The 19,242-nt window shown below is 42.2% G+C and overlaps 1 protein-coding gene across 1 annotated transcript in view; it reads left to right on the top strand.

Annotated features, from left to right (window-relative positions):
- bcar3 (BCAR3 adaptor protein, NSP family member) overlaps positions 1-19,242 on the top strand; it is a 39,365-nt gene that overhangs the window by 16,382 nt on the left and 3,741 nt on the right. Inside the window, exons 5-12 of the mRNA XM_061078057.1 lie at positions 13,952-14,080; positions 15,040-15,165; positions 15,261-15,377; positions 15,612-15,841; positions 16,805-16,905; positions 17,037-17,156; positions 18,113-18,331; positions 18,944-19,242. The exon at positions 18,944-19,242 is cut by the window's right edge and continues 264 nt beyond it. Coding sequence (XP_060934040.1) covers positions 13,952-14,080; positions 15,040-15,165; positions 15,261-15,377; positions 15,612-15,841; positions 16,805-16,905; positions 17,037-17,156; positions 18,113-18,331; positions 18,944-19,242 — 1,341 coding nt within the window. The remainder of the gene's footprint in view (positions 1-13,951; positions 14,081-15,039; positions 15,166-15,260; positions 15,378-15,611; positions 15,842-16,804; positions 16,906-17,036; positions 17,157-18,112; positions 18,332-18,943) is intronic.

Here is a 19,242-nt window from a genome sequence, read left to right as displayed (position 1 = left end):
CAGCTGGCTATTCAGCTCCACTGACCGTGACAGCCTGTCAGTCAATAAGCTGGACAGCCAATCAATGGGGGGGGGGGCAGGCAGCTGGGCAGCAGCCACACACCAACGTGCTGCACTTACATTAATAATCTCCTGTTAAAACCTCTGTAATCCTGTTGAGTTCGGTGGTAATTCCACTTCTGGACGTTTCCATTGTGACACATGATTGTTTGAGGGATTCCAGTCGAGTGTGATTTATTCATCGTGGAGTAAACAAAGTTCTGAAGGAGCAAAAAGAGACGAGTGAATGAGACGAGTGTATTTAATTCAGAATTATAGAACTTTATAATCCTGAATTCAGCGTGAACAACACTTTTTCTTTTTCTAAGAATCTCCGATCGGCCACTGACGAGAGATTTTCTTTATTGGATTATTGAAGCTGTCGAAAGCGTAATTCTGGGTAATGATCAATAAGAGAACTGGGTCAGACTGTATAGATTAGGATTAACAATTCAAAGCCCCCCCACCTCCCCCCCTCAAGTGCCTCCAGTTGTTTTCTCCATTGTTGAACACAGAAGGTCGATATGTTTTAAATTTTAACTTGAGGTTTTCATTTATTTATGCTCACGCTGCAGATGAGAGACTGAAAACTAAAAGTGTGCTTTCTCTCAACATTTATTATCGTGCAATTAACTTTACAAACTAGAATTTCAAACCATATTTTGTGGTAATCCGTCCTGGAGCTTTTGCGTAATCTGGCTCAACAACAAAACTTTCAAACAAACTTCATCTCCTCGACGCAGGTGACTCGTAAACTCGTAAATCAGGAAATACACTCTTTCATTTTCAGTTTCAATAATACGCTTATCAACTAAAACCAGTTGTATTTACCGTGTCTGGTCTATTTGCCGTCGCCTGCAGTAGTTCTCTGGGTGGCCGTGGCTCAGGAGGTAGAGCGGGTCGCCCATTGACACCAGTGGTTCGATCCCCAGCTCCTCTTGTCCCCACCCTGACCCTGAATGGCCCCTGATAGCTGTTCCACCAGCGTGTGGGTGATACTATAGAAGAGGGCAGCGTGTAGAAACATGAATGTGTGTGAACATTTAACATCTGAGTCAGAAAAATCAAGGAAACACTTTCTGTTTCCTTTTCATTGAGTCACATGAAATACGTTGCACCCACTGAGTTCACAGGCCTCATGTGATGATCACCAAGATCACAGTCCACTACCGATCAATGACACACACACACACACACACACACACACACACACACACACACACACACACACACACACACACAAACACACACACACACACTCACACACACTGACAGTTATTCCTAGCATTAGAGGCTGATGAACGCTGTTACAGAAAGACAGTGATGCTCACACTGAGACATGATATCATAACATGTATTGACTACAAAACTCCCGCCTCTGTCAGGAAAACTGATGATTTTCTTAATTTAAAGTCCTCATATTTCTGTTATTATTGGTGTTTGTGTATAAAAATAGCTCAGAAACACACGGACGGATTTTTGGAATTATTACCTGGGAGCTGATCTGTCAAAGTTCATTAAAAAATATTGTCTGAAAAACAGTTTCTCACCTTTTAACTCAAATCTTGCTCAGAAAATTGTTCTTCGGCGTTTCGGATATGAAATGATAAGTGACGTCACAATGAAGTCAGAAAATTACGTCACGCATCGTTCAGTAAAGTGTTTTTCCTGGAATCTCTGCAGCAGATCGGCAGTTTATATAGATAGAAAAATAATCTATGATCGTATAGTGGGAATGATGTCGTCATGATGTCACAATGAGGTCAGGAAATGACATCACAGATTGCAGAAATGCATTAACCTTTGCAAACGATGACACAATTTACAGCTTATTTCGATTTCTCCATCATTCATCATCATATGTTTTAATTTATGAGATTATAAAACGCCTTTATTATGACATAAAAAACTTGATTGGAGTATGTGGGCGACCATTAATCTAACCGCATTTACGTTTGAGGAGTTATTACCGTGACTGGATGCAGATGATTCAACATCATGGGCTCAACCTACTGTGCATATGTAGAATAAAACCCATTTAAATAACAGAAATTAAAAATATAAAGTCTGCAGATGCTGAAAAAGCTCCCAACCCTCCTCGGTTCCATCTGAAAGAAACAACAAACAGATAGAAATAGAAAACATAGAACCACAGCACGTCGATTTCTGTCCCCCGTTGTTTTTCCAGAGCATTCCTGGAGCGACGGATGTGAGTATTTTAAGGTGGACTTTTAGCCTAGCTTGTGATTTGGGGCTGCTGTGGTTGGCAGCTCTATGTGTGTGTGTGTGTGTGTGTGTGTGTGTGTGTGTGTGTGTGTGTGTGTGTGTGTGTGTGTGTGTGTGTTGCTGTGCGTAGCCCCAGGGAATGTTCTACATGGATTTCCTTCGTGAATCCTCGGAGAGTTCATGCTGTAATTAGTGGCTTCTTCCTCTGTGGTGAAGTTCCCCTTGAACTGGTCTCTGCTGGGGTGTCACCCTCACTGTGTAATGGATCTGGGTGTTTGAGAGTGAACACGACCCCGGGTATAAATATTCCTGGTTTCTCTGGTTCCTGCTGGATGTTCTCTACGTGCACTCGTTCCCATGCGAGTGTGTGAACTGGAGGAAAAAGCTCCGGCACTTAACGAGTGTGTGGGTGTAATTACTTAGCAGTCATTAAGGAGAACAAATGGCTAGCTATTAACCAGCACACACACACAGACACACACACACACACACACACACACACACACACACACACACACACACACACAATTAGTCGCCTTCGACCTGTTGCAGTTCTATTTTTGGATTAATTTTCACTTTCCAACCTTAAGCTCTTGTTGTGATTACATTTTTCATCATTCGTCATTTTTCTTCATGGTAAATCTGGACCCTGGTGGACTTTTCCTCTGAAAACTTGTTGCAGGACTGGAAATGATTTATTATCTCAGCTTATTTCGGTCCTAATGAATGAAGACGTGTGTTCTTTGGAAGAGTGTTGATACAAACTGTGAGCCTGCAGTCAGAGAACCGAGTTTCACTCACAGAAAATCTAACGGCATCAACATCAGATCCAGAGAAAATCATATCAGTGTGATTTTTATTTTTAATTTCATTTGAAGATATTTGTAAAGTAAAACACAGAAACCAAACTCAGTAATGAAGTGAGTGCTTCTGTTTGGACTTTTCAAGACCAAATAATGAATCTACAAATTAACAAAATAACCATCAGAACAACAATAATCATTAGTTTCAGAGTCCAGAAGGAAATGAGCTTCAACCTATATCAAAAACTTCTCATGTCCAAACATCAATAAACAACACATTTAAAATAAAATTACCTATTAAGTTGAATTCTATTACTTTTAAATACCATAAATTAAAAGTCACGTTCTGAGTCGCTCCATCTTCCTTCTGATCATCCGTGTCTCCATCCACATGTTTATAAAGAGACCGACTCTGGGCCACTCCCTGTAAATCCACATGTGATTGGGTCAAAGCAGATCACATGGGTCTGTCTTTGCCCTAATATGGAGCCGGCGAGGGCGGAGCAGAGAGGAGCAGTGTGTGGGAGGGGCTCATTGGAGCAGGGGGCAGAGCGGAGGGGCCACTCTGCAGGGGACCAGGGAGGAGAGAGGCAGGGAGGTGACGGAGGAGGAGGTGAAGCAGCAGCTGACGTGATGCTGCTGGACTCACACGTTGGTTCCACTCTGCATTTAGCTCTGTCCTCTTCCTCCCTTTTCTTTTTTTGTTACTTTTCTTGGAAGATGCAAACTGGAATCCTTCATGGACTGGTCGGTTGTTAGGAGGCATCAGAGTCACAGCTGGTGTCTGTAGTCAGGGGGGGGGGGCACTGAGGCTGGAGGCTGCAGTCGGTTTCTCAGTCAGTTTCAGGGAAGTTTGCAAGAATGTCGGAGCGATGCGACCTGAAGACCCTGACAGCAGCTCTGTGCTGCTTCTACCACAAGAACTCTGTCATTTCTGCAAAGGTGAGAGGAACAGCAGTGTGTGTGTGTGTCTGTGTGTGTGTGTGTGTGTGTGTGTGTGTGTGTGTGTGTGTGTGTGAGAGAGAGAGAGAGGATGCAAGGGTCTTCATATCATTTTACTTCTGTGTAAGATCCTATATGGATCCGTTACATTCTGCATGTGGCAAAGGTGCTATTCTAAGTGTTTTTGCACATTATCCAGTGTGTGTGTGTGTGTGTTCCTGTGTGAATGAGCAATTCCCTATGTTGTGTATCAGTGTTTTTGTATGGTTTTTGTGTGTACAATCTTATATGGACAGCCGTTTTGCAAGTACACATGTGCATATGTTTTTGTGGGTGCTAAAATTAGTGTTTTTGCCTTAACCTCTGCAGTTAATATTGTTATTCAGCCTAAATGGGTGTTTTAAATTGGGCCTTTAAGTGGTGGTTAATTATTATTTTTAAAGAAATGATCACATCACATCTGGGGAGATTAGTTTTAAAGCGTCTTTATCTGCTAATGCTGTTTAAAGTAGACCACAGGGAAAACAGACAATCCACAGTGAGACATCTCAGTAAACAGCATAATAGAAAATAAAAGTCCATATGTGAGAAAAACAATCTGAAAAGTGCAGGCGTCTCAGCCGGAGCAAAATCTAATCACAGTGAATAGTCCTCCTCTCTCCTTCAGTCACTCTGTGAGCTGAACACTGGGCTTTTATTACTCTGACCAGACGCTCTCATAAATGACCAACTGTGTGACTGTCGGACTGTGTGAGTGTGTGTGAGTGTGTGAGAGTGTGTGTCTGTGTGAGAGTGTGAGATATACAGCCGGCTTCATCCATAACCAGGGCTCAGCTGGCAGACACACAAGGTTAGTGTGTGATGGCCGGGGTGAGAGACACAGACAGTTATGGCCGTGGACGCAGCGGGTCGAGGACGCAGCGGGTGATTAATTACTAGCTGCTGATAGTTTGTCTTCTTTATGACGCCACTGAAATGAATGAATGCCATTAGGATGATTGGATGGAGCGGAGCGGTGGTACAGCGGGTTGAAGGGGACACGTGGATCTGTGAGGAGAAGGTTGATCCTCCTGTTTACATGAGAAGTTAAATGTCTTCTGGATGAAGGGAAACACATGTTGGAGCAAAGTGTGAACGCACAACACATGTGCTGTGAGGGGAACAACTACAGGAAATTGAAAAATATATTTGTCATTTATTTTTGCTGTATTTAATGTTTTATTTCTGTGGCAGATGCAGAAAATAATTAGATTCCCGATGAGTTAATGATTTACTGAATTTCTCAAACATCAAACATCAAAATTAAAACACAAAAATGCATTTGATTAAACTGACATTAGAAACAGGTTGATTCTTGTCCCACGAGAAAACCACAGCTTCAGTGTTTGTGACGTTCAGACGTTTTGTTGCTGTGGATGTTTTTTCCAGATATGGAAACGTTTAAAGAAATCGATTTCAGATTAAAAGGAAAAGACAATTAAGATCTTATTCTGTCTTCTTATTGAAAACAGGTTAACAGCTCATGTTAATACCTGTTCTAGTTCTCAAGTTTTATGTTTTAATATCAAATGTGTATGAGGAAGGAATTGAAATCTTTAGATCACAAAATTAGGCTGAATTAAAAAAAAAACAGCCCCATCTCCTCGATCACTCGATGATCAGAGATGAAATCAGCAAATGTTTATGGATTAAGTGATTTGAAATCTTCATCCAGAAGAAGAATGGAGTCTGTTACTATCTATTTCCTCCACCAAGGAAGTTATGTTTGTCTGCAGGAGTCAGTGTGTTAATATTGTATTTGTGACCTTGATACTGATCCAGCTCTCCTCTCGGTATCTCCCAGCATGTCTTCACTTGTGATCCAGAAAAGCCTGGGGTTTTATTCCATTCCCGTTCTTCTCCTCTCCTCCATCTGTCTCTCTGGGACTTTGCCACTTAACCGAGGACACAAGCTTCTCCTCTTTTGTGTCTGTGCATTAGAAGTTACTGGTGTGTTCAGTCACTTACCTGTTTAACTCCCTGAACCACAGACACAGTCAGTAGCAGAGAGAACAACTGAGATTCTGCAGATTAGCTCATATCCATACGAATCCAGCAGCTCAGTAATTGCCTACATGCAAATTACATTAGCTCCCTTGGACGTGCACAAAGATACACAGAATGCAGAATAAAAAAGTTAAAAAGCCTGTCTCTCTGTCAGTGAAGAGTTATTTATTGAGAATATGAAAGTGTTATAGTTTTAAGTTCATCAAGCTGCAAAGGTTCAAAACCCTTTAGTCTCATCCGAGCAGCTCATTTAGTCAGGACGGCTTTGGAGATAAAATCCTTTCTTTCCAGATATTCTCTCTTCATGCCCAGACATCAAATATATCTTTAAACTTTAACCTGAGAACATCTGTCATGTCTTTACAGATCTTTACAGATGTGTTTGCTGTCAGGTCTGGGAAAGATGGCTGTAGATTGAACGTGTGAAAGTCTGTCTCTAATATATATAAGAGGTTTGATTTAAAGAGCATGGTGGTACTGGAGCCGTTTCAGACATGAACTCTGAAAGTTGGGTCCTGACATTTTCCAGAGTTTGTCTTTTAATCATTAAGAACAGAGCAGGAGATTATCTGAGTCAGACGTGTTCACAACAACAGGAAAATCTCCATCATCCTTATCATCAAAAACATCTTTAATCTTGTTTCCAAGCTGATGTCTTCTTCTGCATCTTCTTTCTTTTGTGTTCTTGTCGTTGTTTCAGTTTTGCTTTTGTCGGCTGTGAATTCTCCTGCTGTATTTTCACATGGGCTCACTGATCCAGAGGTTTTTATCTGGGAGCTGTCAGGAAATACTCTGGAGAACGTTCGCTTCCACTGACTTGGACATTTGAGTCGTCTCATTCGACCCCTCTGGATAGTTTCAGGGGATTATTGGAAGTTCGGTGCATGTCTGGATTCACATTTGTGGAAAATAATGTGTGTTTCTCAATAATCCTGTGGATTTCTGACCTCAAACTTGCTCTTCAGATGTTAGAGAAAATCCAAAACTGGGGACAACTGACCTGCAGCTCCGTCTACGTGCTGCACATCTCGTAATGACCCTGGTCTCAGATAAACACTGAATCAAATACAAACTGATAAATCTACCTCGGCCTCTGTGCTGAATCTCAGTCGGTCCCAAACTGGCCAGCGAGACGCCTCCTGGGCTAAACACAGGAAGGAGCATCTATTTGGTTGTGAGTAAACAGGAAAGGTGGAGACCTCGGGATGATGAAGTCAAGATGTCGAGATGCAGAAATCACAAGATCCACAAACCATCAGCTTCCATCGCTTTGAGACCGTCCAACCAATCACAGAGCGGGCGTCCACCCTCTGGTTATTATTCAAGTCCACTGAAAAACAAAAGCTGAGCAGAAGTAACAGGATTTCACTGAATCTCCTCAGTGTTGCGTGTCACTGGAGGTGGAAGTAATAAAGGTTTTTGCAGCGTCCAAACGAGCGTTGTTGCTTTTTTCCTGATGCGGTTTGAGAAGGAGCTGTTTTTAAACCTTCATCCACCAGGAGGGCAGAGACCAGGAGAGAGGGGGGGGGGGGGGAAGAGGAAACAGCAGATAAAGAGCAGCTGATAGCGACTGTTAATGATGATGACGCCCCTTGTAAAACACCTCTGATGTTATCTCTCGTGGCAACACTGGACAAACAAGTTAAGTGCTGAGTTTGAAAATCGTTTGGCGTCACATTAAAGTGCAGAAAGCTGCAGATGATTCCTCAAATCGACTCTGAGCTTTAATTCTCCAAGTGTCATGAGACGCTTCTTCTTAGAATTCCTCAAGATGAGTCACATGTTCGACAAACTGCACGGCCGGATTTTACACTTTTAAAACTAGAAATGAGACGAAATGGATGTGACATTAAATTGAAATGAAGAGAAACTCCGAAGCTTGGAGAGAAGAAACTGTGACGAGTGGATTCCTCGTGTCTGAAGCAGTTTAGAGACAAAAAACAACAAACTCCCCGTTCCCACGGTGATGGAACTTCCACAGAACTTATTATCTGAGCTCGTTTTCATGGATCCACTCTTGTTACTGACCTGAGGGAAACAGAAAGTTCACTCTGACGACATTGCTCCTCTTATAACTCATTTCAACTGTTACAACACCAACACTCGTGTCCAATCTCGCCCCGACAAAGAAGGAGACAAAAATATCAAGTTTCAATAGAAGTTATAGGGTGATAGGTTTGTTTTTGTAGTTTTTGCGTAACTCTGCAAACAGACAGACAAACAGCAACGGGAACACAAACCTCCTCGGTGGAGGTAACGAGCTGAGAGGCTGCAGACACTGATTCCATCACAGTTTAATGAAACTTCACTCCTGGTTTGATATGAACTTTAAAACCTTTACAGATTCACCACAGTATCACAACCTAAAACTATATTGTCCCCCAGTGGAGGGCTTCTCCTCCACCAAGACACAACAGTTTGTTTTCCATCATCACTGATTTCCTATCGGGACTAATTCAGGAATCTTGATTTTAAAGTCGGGCATGTTAAAGGAACGGTTGGATGGAGGGATAGAGGGATAGATGGATAGAGGGACGGATGGATGGAGGTATGGATTGATAGTATCTATTAGTGTGACCAGTTTAAATTTAAATTTGGACTGTTGGAGGAACGTGTTCTACTTAGTGTCACTTTGTTGATTTTATTGCTTTTATTCTGAAAAGCACTTTGTGTTACGTGGTTTGTCTGAAAAGTGCTCGACAAATACAGTCTGATTATTGATTGATTGATTGATAGATTGATTGATTGATTGATTGATTGATTGAATAAAACAGTTGCAACAAGGCTATAAAAGACGTATCCTGTATTATGTGTGTTTTCGACGAGCATCCATCCATCTGCTCTGACTCTGCAGCATCATTTAACAGAACAGGCGCTGCTCTCTTTTTTTTCCTGTTAACGTGATTTAAATCGAGCTTGTAAACATCGTCCTGACATGTTTTACAGTTTGAGCTCAGACGCTGATGTGGGACATGAACTGTAGATCACCGGTGTCTCCCTGAGAGAGTCTTGGCTCCGTCCTCTCATCTCTCACTTCATCACCAGCAGGATTTACACAAGATGAGGATTATAACGTGCACCAGTGTGTGTCTGCGTGGGCGTTATCGTGTGTATGAGATGATGAGGACTCGGTCATAATGCTAAAAGGTTATTTATCTTCACCTCACTGAACTCAAACAACAAGCAGCTTACACCGCCGCCTCCTATTGGTCAGCGTGGAAAAGGATTGTCACAGCAAGTAAAGGACCCGGGTTTGACCCGACGTGTCGTCTCCACCGTGAACCCGGCGCCGGCCGAGGGTTAAAAACTGATGTTTACCGCTTCTGTGAAAAATCCAGGAACTCCAAAGAAAATCTGGTCAGAGTGGAAATCCTGTTTAACAATGGTCTTTGTTGGGAGTCGAACTGGAGAAACGCTGCACCTGAATCAGAGATTTGCTTCAGAGCGATGAGAGTAAACAGGGAGAAGGTGATCATGTGACTATCTGCAGGTTTACTCTGTGTCGGCTGCACCATTTACATTTTAATGCTACAGAACCACTCATATAGCAAACGACACTGGTTTATACCAATTAATATAACTGCAACATACAAATCAGTGCAATAAATAGTGTTTTCACAAATATTCATGAGCAATAAAATGTCATATCAAATTTAGAGGTTCATTATTTGTCCTTTTTAACCCGGATTTCTTCAAAATCATAAGGTTGATGGATTGAAACTCGTGAGGAGAACGATGGGTCATAAGTTTAGGGATTTTTAATTTAATACGATCACTTTTATTCCTTTTCATGCTTCATCGCAGATTCCAGTTTGGGATTTGGTCCCGTGTTTGAGAGAGAGAGGAGAAAGAGAAGAGTGGAAAGAGACACACACACACACACACACACAGACAGACACACACACACACAGAGACACAAACACACACACGCACACACACACACACACACACACACACACACAGACAGACACATACACACACAGAGACACAAACACACACACGCACACACACACACACAGACACACACACACACACACACACACAGACAGACACATACACACACAGAGACACAAACACACACACGCACACACACACACACACACACACACACACACACACACACACACACACACACACACACACACAAACACACACACACACACACAGAGACACAAACACAACTATACACACAGACACAAACACACACAGTGTAAATGCAGAGGATGACATCATGTTGCAGCGTCTTATTAAAGGACGTCCTGTAAAAAAAAAGAAAATCATCCACTCTTTCCATCTCTTCTTTTCTCCTCCTCTCCTCCCTATGCTCTCTCTTTCCTCTCTGTGCTCCTCCTCTCTTCTTCCTCTTCTTCCTCACGTACATGATCCATCTCTTCATGTTTACAGTCCTGTTTGTCCTGTTTACCTCAGGGCTGTGCATCTCTCTCCTCCTCCTCCTCCTCCTCCTCCTCCTCTTCCTCCTCCTCCTCCTCCCTCTCTCCACTCATCTTTGCTTCTGTTGGCTGAACTCTGGGTTCATCCAGTTCAGTTCATCTCTCGTCCAAATCAGTTTGGTAATTCTGGTACAACAGGAAAAGCCCGTTGCTCAGACAACTGTCAGACTGCTGAGAATTTCACCTTCTTAATAACAATAGATTATCATCCGTTCATCTGTTATCTATATCGCTCAAGGGTCACAGGGACACGTAGAGCGTCATCTTCACAGTAAATATAAAGAATATATAGAAAGTACGACTTGTTTCAAGTAGAGTTAAGTACTTAAGAAGTACAGAAATATGTCTGATTCTCTTGTTGATTATTATCTATTATCTATTATTCCAACTTCGCACTTTCAAAGTTGATGAAGTAAGTAAATAATTCAAATCAAACACAAACAATAAGAATCCACGTATCCTTTGTTTCATCATATTTTTTTCTGATTCCAAAATCTGAGGGTTTTATACTTTTAGCGTCATCTGCAAAGTTTACAAAGAAATAGTTCTCTCCATTTTCTGATTTTGGATTATTTTATTTAATGTGCAAAGGATGTTTGAAGAACAGAATCATGAGGCAAAATACTTTATTAAAGAAATTAAAGGTAATAGACAACATTGAACATCCATCTTGCAAGGTTATTGCGGTTTTTAGAAATTTTGTGAATTCTCAGGATATAACACAGAGAACTAGATGAAAGATTCAGGCATATTGAGGGAACCGATATGAGTCTGTGAATGTTTGGTGCATCTTGACTTTCTATTCGATCTATTAATATAAACTTTCATTCATGCAGCCGATCCTTTATATAACTGAATCAGATTTTAACGCGGCCACTCCACTTGGATCTCAATTATCCTGAGCTCACTTTTGTTCAATCAGCTTTGGAATCTGATCGTGTTTAGTGAAATCAATGCAGCTGCAGGACGTGACTGTGTCGTTCGATTCCCTCGCCCCAGGTGCTTTCCACTGCCGCACCAGCGCAGACACACACAACACACGTCACACCACTCAGGCCTCGGCCTCAAACTGGAAACAAACTGAATCAGTGTCTGACGTGATCTATGTTGCTCTTTTCTGTTTTGTGCGTGGAGGCTGTAATGTGAGCGGCTGATTTCCAGTCATATCAGGAGACGTGGACGGTAGAGGGGTCTATTCTAATGACTTTAGAGAGAGAGATGGAAGAGAGAGAGAGAGGTAGAGAGAGAGAGAGATGGAAGAGAAATAGAGATGTAGAGAAAGCACAGAAAGAGACAGAGAGAGAGAATAAGTGGTGTAGAGAGGCGAGGATCCACATGGTCTCAGTTTCATGGGGGCGATCAGAGACATATTTCCAAGTTCAATAATTGTTATTGAGAGGAGGAGGAGGAGGAGGAGGAGGAGGAGGAGGAGGAGGAGGAGGAGGAGGAGGAGGAGGAGGAGGAGGAGGAGGAGGAGGAAGAGCTCATTTTATCAGGCAGGTGTAACAGATGTTGTGTAGTTTTCTGATCCATTGAAGCTGCTTGTCTTGCCCGGTCACTTCTTTCGTCACCTTCACCTCCTCCAGGCTTGTTTGTGTTGCCTTCATGCAGATTAAGTGTCATGTGACAGATGTAAAAGGTTGATGATGATTGATTTTTATTATTGTTGTGTCATCCGCATTATGTGCCCAGTTTGAAGAAGGCTTACAAGACACAACCAGGAGTCTTTGGTGGACGCACCCCTTTTATAAACTTTCTATAAGCTGGTGTTTAGAGAAAGAGAAAGTACAACTCTGCTATCTTTTATTTACCTCTCAACAGGATTCTGCTGAGTTTCTCACTTGTTTTGATTTTATTTATGATTCTATAGAAGATTTGCCTTCAAAGTTCTTAACATAATCATTTTTTCATCTGTGAGCAGCAACAGGTTAAAAAGAAGCAAGCTGAGGTGTGCGTCACTGGAGTGTGTCTCTCTGTGTGTGTGTGTGTGTGTGTTTGTGTGCGTCAGGTATAGGTGTGTATGGAGGCAGGTCCGCGCAACTGGGTGGGGTTATGACGCTGCAGTCAAACAGGGAGACACAGGGTGGGGAGAGAGAGAGAGAGAGAGAGAGAGAGAGAGAGAGAGAGAGAGAGGGAGGGAGAGAGAGAGAGAGGAAAATCACAGAGGACTGAGAGAGCGTGGGGAAGTGAGAGGAAAGAATCGAGTGTGAATCAATATGTGTTTGATATGAAGACGGAGCGATGCAGAGACCCAGCAGCTGTGATGTAAGTCTGTGTGTGTGTCTGTGTGTGTGTCTATGTCTGTGTGTGTGTGTGTCTGTTGTAGTGCAGGTGGATGTGCTGACTCTGCTTCCTGTCGGGTTATTACCAGAGTTTTCTGTCTTTCACTTTCTGAGCTCTGTGTTGGGATCAAACTCTGATGGATCAGTTTGTCGTCTCTCAGGTTTCTGATCAGATCAAACTCTGTCTTTGTTAATCTTTGTATTAGTTCACAGTGTGTGTCTGTGTGTGTGTGTGTGTGTGTGTGTGTGTGTGTGGTTTGGTTTTATTTTAGATATTTGTTCTCACACGTTGCCCGTCAAACCCTGAATGACTCAGCTCAGGATGGAACAATTAAATTGACTCAGGAACAAAACAAAATGTCAAAAGTGGGTCAAGGCTTTTGGTTTGAGCTCCTGAACACATTTCAACGCACTAAGCTGTTGTGTGTAAGTTGTGTTGCTTCATCGAGTGACGCAATTCAGATAAAGACAAATGTGTTAAAATTAAACTAGTGGTGCACCGACCGCTCCAGGTGGAGGAGTGATAGGTGTGTATAATACTTATAATATCACTCACTTTACATAACTTCTATTACTACATGTGTTAAATAAATACAAATGCAACAATTTAAAGTACAGAGGCTGAGCTTTGAGATATTAATACTTGTTTGAGTTAAAGTTAAGTTGTCGTGCTACAGTTTCCAGCCAAGAGGTCAGAATCGTCCAAGAGGTCGAGAGACAAACGTGAGGACGGAGACGAGCAAGAGGAAAACACTTTATTCTTTTATACAAAACAAGCTTTTATGATCAAATAGAAAACTTTACGTATTTATACGTGTAAAAAAAATACACAAATTTACTGGGAGATCTGGGAAGGATGCATTGTGGGTCAGGAGAGAACCCACTGAGTTTTGGTGCATTTTGGGGCCTTGATGGATTTATTCACTCTGGTTTTATATTTCATTTCATCTGTGGTCGCTCTTCCTTTAGAGTTAAAAGATATTTGCTCATCATTCTTGTGCCTGTGACCTTTGAGCTTCGACTCTATTCCTATTTGTTTAAGGGAATAGGAAGCGGTGTTTTACTGGAAACCAGAAGCGTCAGCTGGTAAAATGTACAATCTGCAGGAAACATTAAACATGTCCTCACACTCTTTTTTTATCTGTGTCTTCCTGAATCTCAGTTCTCCAGAGATCAGTTCATCCTGGACTGTCCTTCAGAGAAACTCCGCCGGGAGCTGGAGGAGGAGCTGAAGATGAACTGTGAGGAGCCCAGGAGCCACGCGTGGTACCACGGAGCCATTCCCAGACAGGTAACACAACACAGACACACACACACACACATGCATCAGTGCTGACACAGACACACACAACACACAAGCATCAGTGCGCACACACGCACACACGTGCATCAATCTCAGTCATGAGTCCCTCCCTGTAAAAGTCCTGGTTAAAAACTTGTTGAACCAGATCACTTATTATTAGACTGCGCACACGCACACACACACACACACACACACACACACACACACACACGTACACACACACACACACATACACACAGGGTGCATATAGGAAGATTAAAGGCTTAAACAGTGGCCTTGTCTATAAGACGGGAGTTGTAACATTAGGTCAGTGTGTGAAAAAGCCTCTTTGTGAATGATGTGTGTGTGTGTGTGTGTGTGTGTGTGTCTGTGTGTCTGTGTGTGTGTGTGTGTGTGTGTGTGTGTGAGTGGAGAGATAGAGAGAGAGATTGTGTGTTCCCTGTGAAAGCTCTGAGATGTAATCAATTTTAATAAGCTGCTTCCTCTGGTTAAACTAAACTACCATTATATACTATACAAACACACGCTTAATTAAAGTGTGTGTGTGTGTGTGTTTGCTCAGTTTGTGTTTGAGGGAGATAGAGAGAGAGAGAGAGTCAATGTAACTATAGTAAAATGTAAAGCGAAACATGAAGTTCTAATTTTCAATTAAACTAAATCTCAAGTGGGTGATGGGGATTGAACCGCCGACCTTCTGGTGGACGACCCGTCGGTTTATTCTTCATCAGAAGTTGCACTTAAATATATAATCTTCAAATATCTTCACGTCCTTTAAACGCTGCAGCTCAGCAGCAGAGCTCATAAAGAAAGACGTTATAAGACCTGAGCCTTGTTAGGTTTGATTAAATGTTTGGACTGTAAACATACGTGTGTGTTTGCGTGTGTGTGTGTGTGTGTGTATGTGTGTGTGTGTGTCCACCTGTGTTCAACCCTCTGTGTGGTTCCAGGTTGCAGAGAACTCGGTTCAGCGTGACGGAGATTTCTTGCTCCGTGATTCTCTTTCCATCCCAGGAAGCTACGTTCTGACCTGCCAGTGGAGAAACGCCGCCCAGCACTTTAAAATCAACAAGAAGGTGAGACTGAGTTTCTCAGGAAGAACACAACATTTAGATCTCTGTCTGATTAAATGAACACAAGTTAAACGTGTTGGTTTCTTCGTGCTCCTCAGGTGGTGATGCTGAACGAAGCCTACTCCCGGGTGGAGTACCGTCTGGACAGAGAAGGCTTCGACAGCGTCCCTGCACTCATCAGATTCTACGTCGGCAACAGGAAACCGGTCTCACAGGTGAGTTCAGAGAAGGTTTGATACACACACTGAGGTTTATGAAGACATCAGTGTTTAAGTTCTCTGATGGACCTGCTTTCTCTTTTTTTACTGATTTAAATTTAACATATTAGAGAAAAGCAAAAACAGACCATGTTAGTCAAATGGATTATTCAGAATTAGAAATAATAACTCTTTTCCACTCATTGTGTTCGATAAAGTTTGTCCTAACTTCTCTTCTTTGTGTAACTGAAGGTGGTCGGAGCCATCATCTTCCAGCCCATCAACAGAGCTCTTCCCCTGCGCTGCCTGGAGGAGAAGTACGGCCTCTCCAGCACTCACCGGGACTCGCTCATGTCCCAGGAGAGAAAGAGTCAGAAACGCCTCAGCCTCAACATCACCAACGGACACACACACGACAACACGCACGCCGCGCACGACAACACGCACCAGGACAACGGCGTGGGCCGCAGCCGGCAGCTCAGGTGGGTGCACGACAGGAAGCTGGTTAATCTGTGGTGATGGACATTTAAACAAGAGGGAGAAGAATGACGATACATATTTTCAATCTGTCTTTTTTTCCAAAGCTACAGTGTTTTCTTTAAAGTGTTTATTTATAAAAGATGAATAAACTAATATTAACAATTTAACAACAGTTTTATACTAAATTGTTTATTTTTTAAATCATAAATTACCTCACAGGATTCTGGGTTTTGCAAACTTAACTGCCCATCAATATATATAATCGAAAACTACATAATAAGTAAATACAGATAAATATGTATATCTGTATATATACACACACAACACATTCAAAAGAGTCTTATTTTCTCTAGGTTATTTTACTTCTGATTCAGTAAATGCATATTACTGTAATACATTTATTGAAGAGTATCTTTCACATTATGTTGTTCTACCATCATTTCTCCATAAATACTGAGAATGTATGATTTGATTCATAGAACTTGTTAAAGACAGATTTTAACTCTGAGCCTGTTTCTCTCAGAGTCGAGAGCTACAGAGTAAATATGTGTTAAAGTGATGGAGACTCAGCTTCACTCCGTCTTCTTCTAGTTTCTCTTCCTCTCTCACACTCTGGAAAAAGACTTGAATCAAACCTTTAAATCCCTCCAAGCTTTTAACTCACAGCCCCGAGCTCCACATCCATCCATCATCCGGGTGCTGGGTTCTATAAACACGTTTCCATATGTATCACGAGTTCTGTGTAGATAAAGAGACAGAGACTGAGAGGAACCGAGGTGAGAACGTGAGGAGTCCAAGTCTGTCAGGAAAACAGAGGAATGTATGGAAGAGAAGAAGAGAACAAAGAAATAAAAGAGGAGAAATTATGAGAGAGGCAGTTCTGAAGTCTTCCTCCTACTCCTCCTCCTCTGTTATGTTCTTAATAAGTTTAATTTCTCTATGTAAACGTGTTCTTCCATTGGCAGGTTGAAGGATCGCTGCGGCAGCCAACCAGCGAGTCTCAATCAGGTCCAGGAGAGGCGACGCCCCCTCAAGGCGCACCAATCAGAAAGCTTCTTACCTCTTGGTCAGTACAAAATGATGATATGATCAAATCTAGAAGGAAACAGAAAGAGGATGTGATGACCTCTGTCTCCTTCACTTCTTCTCACTCTCACCTTCTCTCTTCTCTCTGGTTGTTTCCCTCTCTTCTTCCAGGATGTAGACCTCAGCCGGACCCCCCCCTCCTCCCCAGCCCCAAGTCCCCGGTGTTCCGGACGGGCAGCGAGCCGGTGCTCAGCCCCTCCTTCCCCCGGAGATCAGCCGAGCCTCTGGCAGGTCAGTGCACCGAGCTGGAGATTAGAATAAATACTTAGAAGCACTTAACCATATTGTTCACTTTTTGTTTGGGATCTGGTTCCAGATATTGTGTCGTCATGTCAGTGGCTTTCTTAAATAAAGTATAACTGCTGAATATATTATGGCATATTCACTGTTAAATAATAAGCAAAGGCTGTTTTTCCTATAAAAAGGAATTTAACTTATTTTCCAGATGTAATAGATCCAGGTACATCCAATATATACATATCATTACAATGAAGTGTGTTTCACATGAGGCGCAGAATAATTAGGACAAAAAGAAAAGGAGAAACAGCTGAAATATAATAAACTCAAGATAAAAAATACAAATAAATAGAAAAATAGCAGCAACAGAAAGCCCAGATATCAATGCTGGTAACCACCGGATGAAATTATCAAAATATTAGTTTATTTTATTCATTTCAGTATAATCAAAAAGCAAACCAAACAAACCAAATACACTTAAACACTTTCCATAAATGAAAAACAAGCAGGAAGAAGTCAGAAGAAAAACCCTTTGATCTAAATATCAATAACATTATAGACGGTCGTCTTAATTTCCTATCTTTCCATAAATCACAGGAGAAATCAACTACACTTTAATCACACATTTGACTCGTGTATCAAGTTCCACTCAAGAGAATTCACTCTGATTATCAGGCTAAAAATTAGATGTTCTCCTTTAACTGACTTTGAACTGAATGAATCTGATCCTAGATCTGTGGATCTTTAGGTTTAGTCTCATTTACACAAACCTGTTGTTTGTCTTCAGAGAGGAAATTAAATGTAACCTCGTGCTTTTCTGATTCAAATTCATATTTTAAAGGTAAATAAAGACAGATGGATGTGTTTACTCTTCACTTCACTGAGTCTTTATCAGATTGTTGCCACGTGGACTGATGTCATCACGACGTCCTGTGGTTGTGTGTTTGCAGGTCAGGTGATCCGAGGCTCCGACAGCCAGCTGTGTCCCAAGCCGCCTCCCAAACCCAGCAAAGTGCCGCTGGCTCGAGTCCCTCGCCCGCCCGGCCTCGTGCCGCTGGGGCCCTCGACCGCCTCCTGCAACCACACAGACTCCTCCTCCTCCGTCTTCACCGCTCAGACTCCGGATTCCACGTGGGGGGGGCCTCCATCGCCCGGCTGGAGGAGCGGAGGTGACTTTGATAACTAAGGAATTTAGTTTTTCAAGTCTTAAAGATTTAAAAAGTCCTGATTCCAATAACAAAGCAAAATATGAACATTTATCTTAAGAAAATACTTTTCATTCACTTTTTTCATTCTTTACTTTATTGGCTCCACTATGGATAAATGTTACAGCATCAAAAGGAAAGGAAAATAAGCAATTTACTATATAAACACAAGGAAATATAAAAAAATCACATCAAGTGCAATCCTGTCTAATATGTTTACATATGTAAACATAATATACAGGATTACACTTATATGTGATAAAAACTAAAAATATTCAATCGGAATAACTAGTAATAACAATTTTCTCTGTTATTGGAAAAATGTCCAAAACTTCATTAACAATCGATAAAGTTCCCACATTAAGTTTCTGTGACACTAAAGCTGGTTTTGTCTGAATAAACGTTTCTGTTCATCATGTTTTATTAATGTTCCTGTAAGTGTTTTATTATTTATATTCTATATCAGTGTGACATGTCCCCAGACGCTACAGATAAACTCTTTATTAACGTCACATTAATGCAAATCTATATATGTATTCAGCTCTAAATGATGTGATTTCTCCTCTGTGACCTCAGCTCCTCCTGTGAAGCCTCTGAAGTTTTCCCAGGGCTCCTCCTCCTCCTCCTCTTCTCTCCTCTCTCCTCCTGAACGGCTTCACTACCCGGACACCGACTCGGTGACGGGCCGGCTGCAGCCGAGCCCCCCCGACCTGAGGTCCTGCAGCTCGCTGGGGTGGGAGGAGCCTCCCTCTCCAGACTCCATCACAGAGGACGGCCTCGCCCATCAGCCGCCGCTCTGCAGCTACGTGGACCGGCTGAGGAGGGAGGGAGACGGCGAGGAAGAGGAGGAGGGAGGACGAAGAGGCCTGGACAGA

The sequence above is a fragment of the Limanda limanda genome, chromosome 9 (genome assembly GCF_963576545.1).
Source record: "Limanda limanda chromosome 9, fLimLim1.1, whole genome shotgun sequence".
NCBI lineage: Eukaryota > Metazoa > Chordata > Actinopteri > Pleuronectiformes > Pleuronectidae > Limanda > Limanda limanda.
Note: the sequence above shows the minus strand (reverse complement) of the source record. Positions and strands in the feature narration are given on the sequence as shown.